The sequence below is a fragment of the Conger conger genome, chromosome 3, assembly GCF_963514075.1.
Source record: "Conger conger chromosome 3, fConCon1.1, whole genome shotgun sequence".
Classification (NCBI taxonomy): Eukaryota; Metazoa; Chordata; class Actinopteri; order Anguilliformes; family Congridae; genus Conger; species Conger conger.
This window is the reverse complement of record NC_083762.1, coordinates 4,113,225-4,128,712: the sequence shown is the minus strand read 5'-3', so window position 1 is coordinate 4,128,712 and position 15,488 is coordinate 4,113,225. Positions and strand designations below refer to the sequence as shown.

Here is a 15,488-nt window from a genome sequence, read left to right as displayed (position 1 = left end):
AAATCTTAGTCTTAGGCAATTTAAAAAAAAAAAAAATCTTAAACTTCTCCAAAGGTTGGCGACAATAAACTGCCCCGATAAAGGATGCAAAATCGAAGTCATTTGCAGAAACTCCGCTCCCATTTATGACGCTGTTGCGTTCATATTAACCACGTCCATATCTGATGCTAAGTGTTTGTTTAAAATTCTTTATGTAACTGTTGTTAGGTGAATGTTTACAATGCCTTAATCTTTGGGATGGTTGATAAATTGCATTTCAGACAAGGGTGTGACTTTCACTGTCACTGAAAGGTCCTTTGTAGTGCTTGAAGAATGTCGAAAATGCAGCCTAGCTTTCATGTTAATTGTGATAAGTTCCCGAAACGTTAAATGTGACCGTGAACAATTACCCTATCTGTATAGTCTAAGATTCTGCATGTAGTAATTCAATAAATCTGAAATAGGTAGGCTAGGCTATAAATTGTTATTACACAAATTGATTGACGATTCAACTCATATTAGCATTTTGATAAATATGGTGTTCACGTATGACCGATACAGTGCTATTAAAACACTGTTATAACTAAGTTATAACGCTGTGTACAACTGGTGGTGCATGATACCGTTTCATATTACGGCAGGCTACAATAGTGTCAACCTGTGGGTGTGTAGAGATTTGTGAAACGACACTGCAAGTGGACAGAAGCAGTCGGAAATTCTTGTTTGGCACGCTGAAGCGCTGTCACATGGAGAGGGTGGTTCGCTGGTTGCCTAGGGCACGATGATGGGGGTGGAGCGCTTGCTTTCTGGGACACGTTTTAAAATAAGTCGTAGGACCAGCGATGTTGAAGTTTCACTTGGATTTCAAACAGGAAGGATCGGAGCATCAACTACACCTTTTCTTGCTAGCTACAACTTGCAGTTTCGGAGGAACTTGAATAATGTGTGGTACGTTGAATGATTTATGTCTTGAATCGCGCAGACGTTTGGCTGTCACTTGGAACATTCAGCTAAATTAAGCAAGCTAGCTAATACTAGCGAATTGAACAGTTTTATGTGATGGATCATAGAAACTAGCTTATATTTTCATTGGGGTTGGTGGGAGTGGACCTTTTAAAGTATGTAATACTATTGGTGTGATTTACTCTGGAAAAGCGTTAGTTTCGACTCCCTTGATTAAAGCTGGCTAGCTAAGTTATCCAAGCTCAGCAACTTTTAGTTTGGGCTACCGGAACTGCCACCGAACTTTACTCTAAGTTAGCTATCTTACCTTAACGAAGTTAGACATTTCACGCCAACTAAATGAACGTTAACGTTAACTGTTTACATCATATCTACCTATATGCATGCCATGGATTTTTGAAGTTTAGTTTTTCTTCTAAATCACAGCTGCTGTCTAGCCCAATATTAACATTTATGTAACGTTAGCAGTTTTGCTGCGATGGTTGTAACTTTGATTTCGGTGTAGTCGGGACATTTTCAGATTCTTGTTCGCACACCAGCTAGGAAGCTAAATAAATCTTAGCTACCTAACGTTAGCTGGACTAACATACGTGTCAAGTTCCGTGCACTCCGCTCCGAGGTGTAGCCTATTCGTTAACTTAGCATGCTACAGTAGCTACTGCGTTAGCTTGGGCTGCTGTTCTTTAATCTATGTTGGCGAAGTTATGGAACTGTCATTTCACTCGCTTTACCTGAATACAAAGATATGGTTTTGCTTAGCAGCTAAGTTCACTGTGACATTAACTTTGCCTGTTAATAGGCAGCATAACTACTGTAACGTTAATGTAACGTTCATTGCTCAACATGTTCAGTAAAAAATAAATATATCCCGATGGTTTTTTCCACATCACAGTTCGACAAGTTAAAACCGCGTTTGATGCTCATTTGAGTCAAATTGATTAAACTGAAAGATCGCATGTGACCGAAATAAAATATCCTTTAGGGAAGATGCAAATTTTCGTGGTGGAGACGTTTACCTTGCCGAACACTGCTTACTGTGTCCCTAACTCAATAGACATCTGTGCTGAACAGAAATCTGCCCTTTCCCGACATTCACAACTCTCAAACTTAGTGATCTATTTGTGACTTGTTTGCCTTGTTTTGTTTACAGGTCGTTTAGTAGCCTACATGTCTGGTTGAGTCATTATCTTTAAGAATTACTCAGCCTGCAAAATTAATATTTGCATTTTGAAAAAGAAAAAGGTGATAATGTATTGCCCATCGTCTGTGGTTTATATTGCCATTGCTTTAGATGTATTGATAAATCCGGAATCTAGGCGGTATATTAGCTATAGTAATTCAGAACTGTCGGTTTCCCACGATGTAACGTGATACGGCTATCAATCAAAGAAACGCATTGTACGTATTCATTGTTCTATATTGAATTGCATAGTCTAGATTAGAAACCCGCGCTGCAGAACTGTTTAAAAAGATGCCAAATTGGAGAAGAAACATCTGGAGTTGCTGAACTCGGTTACTCAGTTCCCATTCTGTTCTTCAAATGGTAAAACTTGGGGGGTAATGCTATTGTCGCGGTTAAAGGCCTCAATAGACTCTTAACGTACACGGAGCGTCGCCTTATCCTTTAAACCTGTGCCAACTGTTTCAGCTAGTGTTTTCTTCAACACGTTGCCAGAACGTAAATATAATAAAAATAGCTTTCACGTTACAGGAGTGTCACGCCGTGACAATTTAGGCACTTAAGCGCACTTTTCTAAAACGTGATCCAAAATGACCATGTTTATGCCACTATTTGGAAGTGCTGTTTAAAAAAACCTATCCCGTCGGATTGTCCGCAGGGATTTTTGCCTACCTGAATTACCGAGTGCCACGGACCAGGAAGGAGATATTTGAGACACTCGTGAAAGGACTCCAGAGACTGGAATACAGAGGCTATGATTCAGCAGGTAAGCCTACAGCTAATTCACGCATAAAGGGTGTGCACAAGAGCAAAAAACAACACTTCGCATTTCACTGCATTCCTTTACAGACCTGTCCTACCAGCAAAATAAACCAGGCAGTTCCCTTTTATTAATCCCTGAGGCCCCGAGTGTATCATGCTCCAGCTAATGCTGCGAATATACTTCATAATAAATTAGAATCTCTGAAAGACGATTGACAGGCAAACGGGCGAAGGTCAGGCTTTTGGGAACAGAAGCCCTTTTACAGTTGGATATTAGAGTGGATGAGCCAGGTGAGCTGCTGCTCCACCTGTGTGCCTTGTTGGCAGCAGTAACTCATTACACGCAGGTAACACAGGTAAGCTGACACTCCTGACACTCTCAGCTTTCTTAAAGCCTTTTCCAGTGTGCTCAGGAATAGGAATATGCTGTATCACTAAAATAATGCAATACTGTTCAGTGTTTCTTTTTATTTGATTTTTCCCTGGGGGTGTATAAGCAAACTGTCTCACTCCAGAGAACAGTCCCAGTGGCCTACAGTGCACATAAGTACCTGCTATAGCTCGCTCTTGGCCCGGAGTGCAGTAACCACATTTTGAAAGGCTAAGTTTAGCGTGCTCCTGAAGTCTTCTTCTATGGTGCCGTGTGAGTTCAGTGTAACTCTCAATCCCTGCAGCTCTTCCAGTGCTTTGGCACTGGCCCAAAGAGGCCAGCCGGCCCTGTTAAACACACAGACGGAGGCACACACACACACACACACACCCTGAGTTTGTTCATCCTGCCGAACAGGATGTGTAACATAGGCAGTGCTTTGCGGCCCTTCCGTACACTACATCTCCTTGCTCCTACGCACACACACACACACATACACACACACACACACACACACACGTACACACACACACACATGCACACAGACACCGACACACACCCACGTATACACGCACACACACACTCACACACACACACACACACACACGTACACCAAGGCCTGGGGACTGAGTTTGAGCCGAATGGTACGCTAAAGGATGAAGAGTGTGGCCGCTGTGTGTCCCAAACGCAGCACTTTAAAGTGAAATATGAGAGAGACACGTTCACACCCCTCATAATGATCCTACCGATAGATTTGCGTCAAGAACAGGCCATTCTGCGCATCTCGGCTGCTCGTGTTTAACGTGCAGTTCTTGACACTTCTTATGAAAGCAATATAATCCCCCTACAGCAATACCCTTTGATAAAAATGCCTGCTTTTTGAAGATGCGGTAGAAAGAGTGAAAATGAATTGAATCTTAAGCTGCTTTCACGTGATCAGTATCAAACAAACTATGTTCAACGGGAAGTAAGGCGTTGACTACACATGAAGACGGTTGAGTGCCGGCAATTATTGAAACTTGTTGTCATCCATCCAGGAAGCCGTTAGTCCGTTAAATTGTACCAAGCCGCCACAATATGTGATAGTAGTAGGTTGTCTGCGGTTATAAAAGGCTAAATTGTGTACTTGCATTGTGAAAGCAGTAATATTGTGCTTTGTCATTAAGATGATGTGCGGCCTACCTGAAACAGCTCTGTCTGTGTTGCAGGCCTGCTTCATACAGAGCTGTGATGTGACTGGACCCGCTTCAAAAGAGGTCAAAGTTTAAACAATTGTAACCCTCAACTTGGCACAATTTCGAGCTATGCGCCGCGCCGCGGTTAGCGTTGCTGCCAAGTCGGGCTTCAGCGCTCCCTCAGTAGGAATGTAATGGCTTGACGCCGTGTCGAGTGTTTTGACGCCGATGACGTGAAAGCAGCTTCACAGTGCATGTAGGGTGTCGGCATGTCACTGTAGCCTTTGGATTGTAGTTATTGTACATCTTGTTAATGCAGATTGTTGTTCCTTGAAGGAACGCAGGTCGTCGACCTTGCCTCTCTCTCTCCGTGATCGTCACACCACCTGCCGTGTGTTTACCAATCACCCTGCCGTCCCTCAGTGTGTCTCGGCCTAGACGGTTTTGTTTTTCCTCTCCCTTCGCCAGGCATCGCGGTGGACGGTCCGCAGAAGGATGACAACAACAACAACATGTGCCTCATCAAGAAGAAGGGCAAAGTCAAGGCCCTGGATGAGGAGCTCTGCAGTGAGTCTGCCCTGCCCGGCGTGACATCACAAACGTGCGACCGGAACGCTCTTCGCCGAGCGTTCCAATGCTGACTTGCTTAGAATGTTGGAGACACTGACTTAGAATGTTGGAAAAGAAAACATTCCAGAAACATTCCTCCTCTTGGAAAGGGAGGGGTCAGAGGAAATGGGCCGTGAAGTGGAATGTACACAAAAATATATATGAACAAATAATATTATCTATGTATTGCAACACTTCACAATGTGTGGACAAATATAGAAACTATTCCCGCTGTAAGCTATTGCAATATACCGTTCTGCTGTTAAATATATTGTCGACATATTTCACATAGAGTGCGCACGATTGCCGTGCATTGTTCTCGTATGTTTTCATAAGAGCCGGTTCCCTGTGCAGTTGGGCTTGTCAGCGTGGCGTTCCCCAGCTGTCACCGCGCTGGGCCGGGCCGGTCGCCGAGCGATGACTCCAGTGTTTGGACAGCGGCCTGATGGAGCTGTTGGGTGATGATGTCACTGGGTTTGTGCACACAGAGAAGGACTTCCTGGACCTGGAGGAGGTGTTCGAGACGCACTTCGGCATCGCTCACACGCGCTGGGCGACGCACGGCGAGCCCAGTCCCGTCAACAGCCACCCCCACCGCTCCGACAAGAACAACGGTGACCAGACTCCCACTGCTGCGGTCATAACGCTGCATTACATTACAATACATTACATTACATTACATTACATTATGTTACATTTCTCATTACATTACATTACATTATACTACCTTATGTTACATTAAATTGCATTACATTACATTACATTATGTTACATTTCTCATTACATTACATTACATTATATTACCTTATGTTACATTACATTACATTATGTTACATTTCTCATTACATTACATTACATTATATTACCTTATGTTACATTACATTGCATTACATTACGTTATATTACATTGCATTACAGTATATTACATAATATTACATTATGTTACATAACAGTACATCATATTACATTATATTGTGTCGTGTTAAGTACATTACATTACAGCACAATACATTGATCTCTCATCCAGGCAAAGTCATTGACAATGTAAGAGAATACGAGGGCATTTATCTGAGCTGATGGCTCAAGGCTGCCCAGGGATGATAAAATAAGGATAAGAAAAATCATGACACGACCTTGCTAGAAAATACACCAATCACAGAGTACATTGGTGGCAGCCTATAGAACAATGCTGATTGCTGATTGGTGGGTCATCTGTGGGAATTGCCAGGAAATAACCAGCAAGAATCCGTGGACGCTACTTGCTACAGCCCCTCTCTAATTTGCATGTGTAAGGTGATCTGATGATTTTCTTATACCCGTATTGTTTCAAAACTGGATTTGTCGTTTTCGAAGAATACGTGTGGTTTGCGGTAAACTCGATCTCAGATTTGGCGAAAAAGGGACAGAAATGGGACTGGACGCGGTGAGCTGTCTGCTTTTCTGAGGCTTCAGAGCTACGGGGTCTTGAGTGATAAGAGACACACCTATTCACCATGGTAACCGTTCGCTGTGCTTGAACTCGAGACGGCGTAACTCGCACTTCAACTTTATTCGTTTGTCCGTGTTGTACACTACCTTTGGCGCATTGGTGCGCGTGGCGACAATCATTTCAAACTTAAAAGAGGGAAAATGGCAAAAGGGTCGAAGGTCATGACACACATACATTGTGTAAATAGAACAGGTTCTTCCTCTTCCGATCTTAAAGGCAACTTTCTGTCGATCTGTGTTAATTCTTGTGTTTGAATCTGAGAATGTGTTCTTCGGTGTTCACTGCAAACAGGTCTGTCTTAAAAAGTGTCTAAAGATTTATCATTATGAGACTTAAAATCTTTTTTTTTCTCTAAAGTAGAAGATATTATGATGTTTTAAGTTACGTTGTACTTCACAAGTGAAATTTTCTTACACCATTGGCAAATCTTGAAATTACTCGAAAAAAAGTCTAGCGGTATTGGCAATTATTATCGTCTTATTTAGCAAAAAAAGTAGCCGAAGTAAGTAATACGTATTTTAAGTCTAAATAGAAGACTAAAACATTTGTAAAGATTTATAAAAAGTTTTGGTTTTTGCAGTGTAGGGTTTCCATTTGGGTCATTCGTGCCAGTTCTTTGGGCATGGCGATTGATATCCGGTGACAGAGGAGGTGGATTTTGTGCCTTCTCGTTAAATTGATGTGCAAATTAATCCGGATGGTCCGTCACATTATTCTGCGCTCCGATGCATCCCATCCACACGCCGTGAAGATCAGTGAATTCGCACGGCGAGACCGCTGGTGCTGCCGGGAAAACTTCTGCCTCGTGACACGCTCACCCCATTTGGCTCTGTGTTAGGATAAGTGCGGTCACACTGCAAAAAACAAAAAACAAAACAAAAAATAAATCTGAAGTGTTTTAGTCTTATATTTATTTGCCAAAGAGTGGAAATGATTCATTTCAATAACGGTTTCCAGTGGGGGCTGTTTCACTTGTCAAACAAAACAATAAATTACTTAGCATTTGTTGAGGCGAACTTCCTGTGCAGTGCATAAGCAGGAGATGAGAGGCTTTCTGTATGGAGTTGCGGTGGAATGCGAGATCTCGCCCAGGCTAACGCACTGCTAAACGATCCTCTCAGGTGCTGCGAAGGATGGGGGGGGGGGGGTGGTAACTGAAATCATGACAGGGTCTAAGGTACAAGAAGCCTTTGCTGGGTGCGGTACTTCGTCAACAAATTCATCGGTCGCTCCTCAGTACTGCCAAGCCTGCGTTTCGGCTTCGAACTCTGAAAGGAGCCCCAGGCAGGAATGCAGTTGCCATCGGGCCCCGGTGCAAATTATACTCCGGGGCCCCCTCCTTCAATAACATTACGCACACGCACACTTGCAGCGCAAATGTACCAGCTATTCAGAACCACAGACGGTAGACAAAGCAAAGGGATAAGCGCTAGCCGGTCCTACGAACAGATGGCAGTAATGTTGCTAACAGATAGGAGAAAACATCGCAATATTACATTACTCTTTCTGAATAACAATGGCTTGACGGCAACAAAAAAAAAAAAAAACGCTGCTCATTCATTTGAAAGGACACCCAGTTCAACTTGCGAAGCTCTACAGGTCCAAATTATTGGCTCTGTCTCTTGTCCAACTCTACTCCTTAATCAGTTCTTGGTACGTTTTCAGGTTTGAGAACGAGCGTTTGGCTGTGGCGGCAGTCGTTTGGTGAAATTGAGAATCAGTTGCTTGGCAGTTGCTCGTTAAACAGTTGCGTTTTACAGTTCCTCTGTAAATTTGTGTGCATCACTTGTGCTTGCTAGCATTTTTTTTGCAGACGTACAGTCGGGTAATCGCGCCACTGAGCACGGTCGATCAAGCCCAGTTCAAAGCAGGCCAGCCATGTGATAGATCGTTAAAAACAAAGTGGTTCCCACAAACCTTTCTGAAGCACAATTAGAAACACATAAATATACAGATGATAGAAGCAACCTTTTTTTTCTACAACATTAACGTGTCAGCATCTACTGCCAAAAAAGAAAAGAAAAAAGGAAAAGCCTTGGGGAGAGATGTGCTATGCAAATCAAAGGTATTTTTAGCGTGAGCAAATGTCATCTCGCTCTTCATCAATACAACTCAGCAGTCTCCCTGTCACCGATGCACAAACTCCAGCACCGGAACATCCCCCACCCCGGGCCTCGGTGCGCCCGCAGCGGAATGCCACCGGACTGGATGCTTCTGCTCGCGTCATATGACGGGATAATGTCTCAAATGTCTTATTATTTTTTCCTCTTCGCTTGTTTCTAGAATTTGTCGTCATCCACAACGGCATCATCACCAACTACAAGGAGCTGAGGAAGTATCTGGTAAGTAGAAATCACAACTACTGTACACAACCTCCAGCCCTGTTTCAAAGAGAACTAGCCCTCTTCCCTGTCAGTATAGAAACCCTCGGTAACAGAGAGAGAGAGTGGCACACTGTACAAATCATCGTGTTTCCACTTCGAGAAGTTAGGGCCAGATTTACTGAGCCTTTTTCAACGATTTCCAGGCGCATATACGACGCATTCTGCCCAGGAAACATGCACCGTATGTTTGGCACACGGGGCTGGAACTGCAGTATGCGTGTGATCTAGGCCAGTCATCGCAAGGTGCGCTTCTCTCCTTAATTTACTATTGTTCAGGCAATTAACGAGGTTTGATTTGTGCGGGTATTGTATCGGCCTATAAATAGCATCGGCTGTGTAGGCGTACACCGAGGCCCAAGCAGGACTAAGACACAGGCTCCGAATGTTGAAATAACGTAAAATATTAAAGAAAATTTCAGACAGACCGCGTCCGCACCGGCACACCCTCGTCAGGCCGCATTTCGCGCTGCGAGCTTCATGTATGCAAATTTGTCCCTGCTGTCTTAAAGTTTTAAGTGGTGTTTAAAAAAAAAAAAACATGTCTTCTCAAGTCCACTTAACTTGACACTTTAAGGCAGTGCGGACTCCTATTACAGTGCAGTTTTGAATTTCAGTGAGTGATTTGTGCCTTTGAGGTGGCCTTGTCTTCTGGCCACAGAAAGCTGGTGAGCCGCGTCCTAGGAAGGACGCTCCCGGAAGTTTACATTTCTTCCCAATTCCTCAGTTGAAGGGAATATTTGGGCAGCCTGTAGGCCATGACTGGGACCCGGAATGTCGATGATTCAAGCCTCGGTGTAGCCACGATAAGGTCCGCACGGCCGTTGGGCCCTTCTCCCCACATTGTTCCGGGGGGGGGGGTGACACATTCTGTCTCTCTCCGACTCTCCCCCCTGCTTAATCTAATCAACTGTAAGTTTGCTTTGAAAAAAAGCATCAGCTGAATGACAAATAATGCTATGAGGCTGATCCATACACGTCCTAGAATTTGAAACGTTTCCTGGAGGGGTTGGGCCAGGGGAGGGGGGGGGTGGTAAAAATGAGTCCTAGAAGAACGGTTCCCACCCTGAACGCACAGTTTTTGGCTTTCCCTCCCGACGGCAGTGCCAAGACCGGATGCTTGTCTGGGAGGTTTTTGATGTAGATACTAAACACACTCGCGAGCTAAACGGTTCCATTAACCGATTAGCGGATTGAATGTCCCTGTCACAACCTGCTGGAGGCTGATCTTCATTACATTACAGCACATTACTGGCATTTGGCAGACGCTCTTATTCAGAGCGACGTGCATGATTAGGCTAAGCAGGAGTCCTCAATTAGGCAAAGCGTGGTTAAGGGTCTTGCTCAAGGGCCCAACGGCTGTGTGGATCTTATTGTGGCTACACCGGGGATCGAACCACCGACCTTGCGGGTCCCAGTCACGTACCTTAACAACTACCGCTACAGGCCGCCCTGTATGTCTATGTAAAGGTCCCGCCCGCGGCTGACCTAAATTTGCGGAATATTTGCGCTCAGCAAACCGGTCCTGTTCTGGTGAAACTCCCCTGCAGGAGAGACCCTCGGGGTCCTGGAGCCTGCTGCACCACGGTGCGTCGGGCGCGGTCTGGTTCAGAGGGGATTGGCGGACCCAGATTACCTGCGCAGCCTGTTCTCCCCGTTATGCGCTCGTAAAAGGGCCGGTCCGCCCCGCTGAGCTGGCTCTGTTTCACACGGCTCACTTTGTCTGAGGCGGGGGTGTTGAATGTCCTGGAGAGCGCTGGAGGGGATGGAGGGTAGGGCAGGTATTTATGACACTGTGGTTATGATAATGATGGACCCTTCCTCTTCCTCTCCCTCTCCCCCCCCCAGACCTCAAAGGGCTACGAGTTTGAGTCGGAGACGGACACGGAGGTGATTCCCAAGCTCATCAAGTACGTGTACGACAACCGGGAGTGCGAGAGCGTGTCCTTTTCCACGCTGGTGGAGCGCGTCATTCAGCAACTGGTGAGTGGCACTGACTTCTGGGAAATGTAGTTTTGGGCTCCGGGTTCACGCTCATGGCACTTCCTGGCCTCTCGTACGGCTAGGCTAAAACGGAACGGGAGCTGGTAGTTGAGATCGCCCTCTTTCTCCCTCTAAGCTCTTTGACTGTGGGCCGTTGCAGAGGCCTGTGGGTATTGTAGTTGAGTTTGCGCTTCCAGCTTAGAATTTATTTGACGGAAGGGTAATCCGAGTCGTTAGAGTCCAGGAAGGCTCGGTTCTGTCGCACTGTTAAACCGGTTAAAACCGGCTGCACTTTGGACGTATTTCCAAGGCCATTTTATTGCTCATTACGATCATTTAAAAAAAAAAAATCCTTCCTCTTAGGAGAAAACACGCTCCAATGAGTGTGTGGTGTACGGTATTTTGGCGACCGGCTGGTTTGCACTCACAGACGTTCCTCCCAAACCGGTCTGGCGTGACACGTTTTTCCACCCTGCAAAACGCTGTTGAGTAATTCCTGAAAAACGGTTGCCCTGGTGACTGTAATTCCTGAAAAACGGTTGCCGTGGGGGCCGACCTGCCATCCTCTCTCAGCATCTGGCCGAATCCGGGAATATTGAATAACACAATTCCGCTTTGCTCCTTATTTATTCCACAAAACGTCTTCTGCCCCACTTCCTGTTTGTTACGTACACGAAGCCGTCATTAATATTACAATATTAATATTAATATTGACCCGAGCTTTGGTTGAGGAGGAAACTCTCCGCAGGCTAATGGAGAACAGACCTAGCTGGGTAGACCCCCCTGTTCATCCCGGGTAAGAACTCTTGTCAGTTTGGGAGGCAGAGAGAGGCCCGTACAATAGCGGTTTTATTCCCCCCCCCGCTCCCTCCATACCACATTCCAGAGTGCCTCTGGGGTCTCCGTTTTTGGGAAAGGGGAGGGGGTTACTGTAAATGGGGGGGGGACTTGGCTTTGATTTTACATTCATGTCTCTTGTTCTCACTTCTGACTCATTATTTAATTTCATTAAAATGTCTTCCTGCCTTCTGTAGGAGGGGGCCTTCGCCCTGGTCTTCAAAAGCACCCACTTCCCGGGACAAGCTGTAGCCACCAGGTCAGTACAGAGCACACCTCTCTGTCTCTCTGTCTCTCTCTGTGTCTCCCTTTTTCCCTTTCTCTTTCTTCCCTTTCTCTTTCTTCCCTCTCTCTCTATCCCTCTCTCTGGCTCTCTTTCTCTCGCTCCCTCTGTCTGCGTCTCTCTCTCTCTTCTGCCCCGTGGATAACCTCTGTAATTCATCTGAAAGTTTGGGGTCACTGAGGAAAGGGCACCCCTGGTTTCATCGCGTAAGTACAGAGACACACCTCAGCTCATGACGGCGAGACCTTCGTCAACCATCCTTCCTTCATCAGTCATCATTTCACGTTTTCCCCTGAAGCCGACAGTTAAAAAAAAGTCATTTTCAGTTAAAAACGAAGGGAGAAGTTGGATTGAGAAGCTGTGGAGAATCTGCGTGGCGTGCCCAGCGTTGTGAGTGAGCTGGTGGTGGTCACGCTGTCTCAGGTTCGGCTGTCTGGGTGGAGCTGTTTCACACCGCTGTGCTGCTGCTACTGTATTCAGCTCTTACCTGGACAGCTCTTACTGTATTCAGCTCTTACCTGGACAGCTCTTATGTATTCAGCTCTTACTGTATTCAGCTCTTACCTGGACAGCTCTTACTGTATTCAGCTCTTACCTGGACAGCTCTTACTGTATTCAGCTCTTACCTGGACAGCTCTTACTGTATTCAGCTCTTACCTGGACAGCTCTTACTGTATTCAGCTCTTACCTGGACAGCTCTTACTGTATTCAGCTCTTACCTGGACAGCTCTTATGTATTCAGCTCTTACTGTATTCAGCTCTTACCTGGACAGCTCTTACTGTATTCAGCTCTTACCTGGACAGCTCTTACTGTATTCAGCTCTTACCTGGACAGCTCTTACTGTATTCAGCTCTTACCTGGACAGCTCTTACTGTATTCAGCTCTTACCTGGACAGCTCTTACTGTATTCAGCTCATACCTGGACAGCTCTTACTGTATTCAGCTCATACCTGGACAGTTCTTACTGTATTCAGCTCTTACCTGGACAGCTCTTACTGTATTCAGCTCTTACCTGGACAGCTCTTACTGTATTCAGCTCTTACCTGGACAGCTCTTACTGTATTCAGCTCTTACCTGGACAGCTCTTACTGTATTCAGCTCTTACCTGTACTTTCCTGGACAAAGGTGACACAGTCAGTCACACACAATAACTGCACCACTAAAACTGTAATGTCGTGCGTCCATAACCAAATTCTATATCCACACAGGACAGCAGTCGGCCTGTACAATAAAGCCAGTTGTAGGAATAACTTGATCTGTTGTCTAAACTTTAGTTATCTTTTGTTTTGTTTACTTCTTTTGTTTTGTTTCCTTCCAAGTTTATCTCTCTCATGCTGTCTCTGTCTCTTTTTCCCTGACTCATTCTCTCTCTCTATCTCTCTATCTATCTATCTCTCTATCTATCTCTCTCTCTATCTATCTCTCTCTCTCTCACTCTGTCTCTGTCTCTCTCTATCTCTCTCTCACACTCTCTCTCTCTCTCACTCTGTCTCTCTCTCACACTGTCTCTCTTTATCTCTCTCTCTCTCTCGCTCTCTCTCACTCTTGTCTCTCTCTATCTCTCTCTCACTCTGTCTCTCTCTCTCTCACACTCTCTCTCTCTCTCTCTCACTCTGTCTCTCTCTCACACTGTCTCTCTTTATCTCTCTCTCTCTCTCTCGCTCTCGCTCTCTCTCTCACTCTTGTCTCTCTCTCTCTCTCTCACTCTTGTCTCTCTCTCTCTCACTCTGTCTATCTCTCTCTCTATCTTTCTCTCTGACTCTCACACACTCTTTCTCTCTTTCTCTCTGACTCTCACACTCTCTCTGACTAACTCTATCTTTGACACTCTCTCTCTCTCTGACTCTCATACTATCTCTCTCTCTCTCTGACTCTCTCAGTCTATCTCTGACTCTCTTAGTCTCTCTTACACTCTCACACTTTGACGCTCTCTCTCTCTCTGACTCTCATACTATCTCTCTCTCTCTCTGACTCTCTCAGTCTATCTCTGACTCTCTTAGTCTCTCTTACACTCTCACACTTTGACACTCTCTCTCTCTCTGACTCTCATACTATCTCCCTCTCTCTCTGACTCTCTCAGTCTATCTCTGACTCTCTTAGTCTCTCTTACACTCTCACACTCTCTCTCTCTCTCTCACTCCAGCTCTCACACACACTCTTTTTCTCCCCCTCTCTTTCAGGAGGGGCAGTCCGCTTCTCATCGGTGTGCGGAGCCAGTTTGAGTTGTCCACAGAAGAAATTCCCATCCAGTACAACAATGGTGAGCCTTCGTCTAAAGTCCCCCTCGCCCTCCTCGCTGTCCCGCGTTTAAACGATATTCATCAACCGTCATGTCCTGTCACAGTGCGTTTTTAACGATGTCCACGTACGGTCATGTCGTGTAAAATATTCATAACTGTCATGTCTTGTGTATTGTTTGCACAAATAGTCCTGTCATGCATGTAGCTTATGTAGCATGTAGCATGTAGCATGCGTTTACCATTTACGGCTGGCTTCATGTGTGTGTAATACCCCCATCACATGACACGGGTAAAACCTGCGTTATCTGACCCGGGCTCGCTGTTAAATGATAGAAACCGTACGCATGCAAATGTTTATTTTTGCTTCCTAAATTCACAGCTAGAGACGCACAAAGAGAGGATTTCTCAGTTGTCACTCAGTTGTTACTTCAAACGTAGTTTTTTACAAAATATTTGGATTTGGGAGTTAATATGCTGGGTTAAGCCAGCGTAATATGAAACGACATTGCATTCACTATTGTAAACAGTAGCGGTATTAGCAGGATGTGTATGGAAGTGAACTTGAATGCCCATGTCTTGTGTGAACTGCATGGGCCCTGTATTTACCCGTGAGCATAGTGTGGTGTGAGCAGTTAAAAACGCAGGTGAGACCCGTGCCAGCCCTGGGTTTGTGTGTGTGAAAGGGGTATTAATGGATGCTGCCCTAACTAACCCTGTGTGTGCTCTCTGTAGCTCCTGGCTCCACCCCCCAGACCACACCCTCCAATGACAATGCGGGCGTGGCAGGTGGGGTGTCCCGTTGCTTCTCTGACCTCAAGGGGGGAGGGTGGATGGCTGGCTTTACTAACCCCTAACACCCCAACCCCAACTCTAACCCTAAACCCCAACCCCAATCCTAACCCCTAACCCCAACCGTAACCATAAACCCCAACCCCAATCCTAAACCATAACTCCGACCCCCACCCCAATCCTAAACCATCTCTTCTCCTTCCTTCATTCTTCACCTCTTTTCTGTCTGTTCATGTCAGCGTTCACGGTTAATGGGCAGATTAGCAGGAATTAAAGAGCGGGGATTTGTGCTGCTGTCTTACAGAGAGGCTGGCCAAGTTCTGTCAGCCTCCGCACGCACAACTCCACAACCAGAAGGGCTTTGTTCCCTGAAGGTTACCAAAAAAAAACAGCGATTACCCAGGGCTTTGTTCTCGTGTCACATTATCTCAAGGGTTTTATCTGACC

General features: G+C 45.5%; 1 protein-coding gene across 4 annotated transcripts in view; it reads left to right on the top strand.

Moving 5' to 3' along the window:
• The first annotated feature begins 789 nt into the window (after positions 1–789).
• Positions 790–15,488, top strand: part of LOC133123865 (glutamine--fructose-6-phosphate aminotransferase [isomerizing] 2-like) — a 50,111-nt gene continuing 35,412 nt past the window's right edge. For 3 of the 4 annotated variants that reach the window (XR_009708256.1, XR_009708255.1, XM_061234515.1), the window contains exons 1-9: positions 790–927; positions 2,781–2,888; positions 4,898–4,996; positions 5,527–5,652; positions 8,811–8,869; positions 10,757–10,891; positions 11,926–11,987; positions 14,193–14,272; positions 14,985–15,038. Coding sequence is in view for 2 of the 4 variants with exons in the window: in XM_061234515.1 (XP_061090499.1) it covers positions 921–927; positions 2,781–2,888; positions 4,898–4,996; positions 5,527–5,652; positions 8,811–8,869; positions 10,757–10,891; positions 11,926–11,987; positions 14,193–14,272; positions 14,985–15,038 (730 nt within the window). In the remaining 2 variants the exon portion in view is untranslated. The remainder of the gene's footprint in view (positions 928–2,780; positions 2,889–4,897; positions 4,997–5,526; positions 5,653–8,810; positions 8,870–10,756; positions 10,892–11,925; positions 11,988–14,192; positions 14,273–14,984; positions 15,039–15,488) is intronic. The other variant, XM_061234516.1, reaches the window with a different exon arrangement.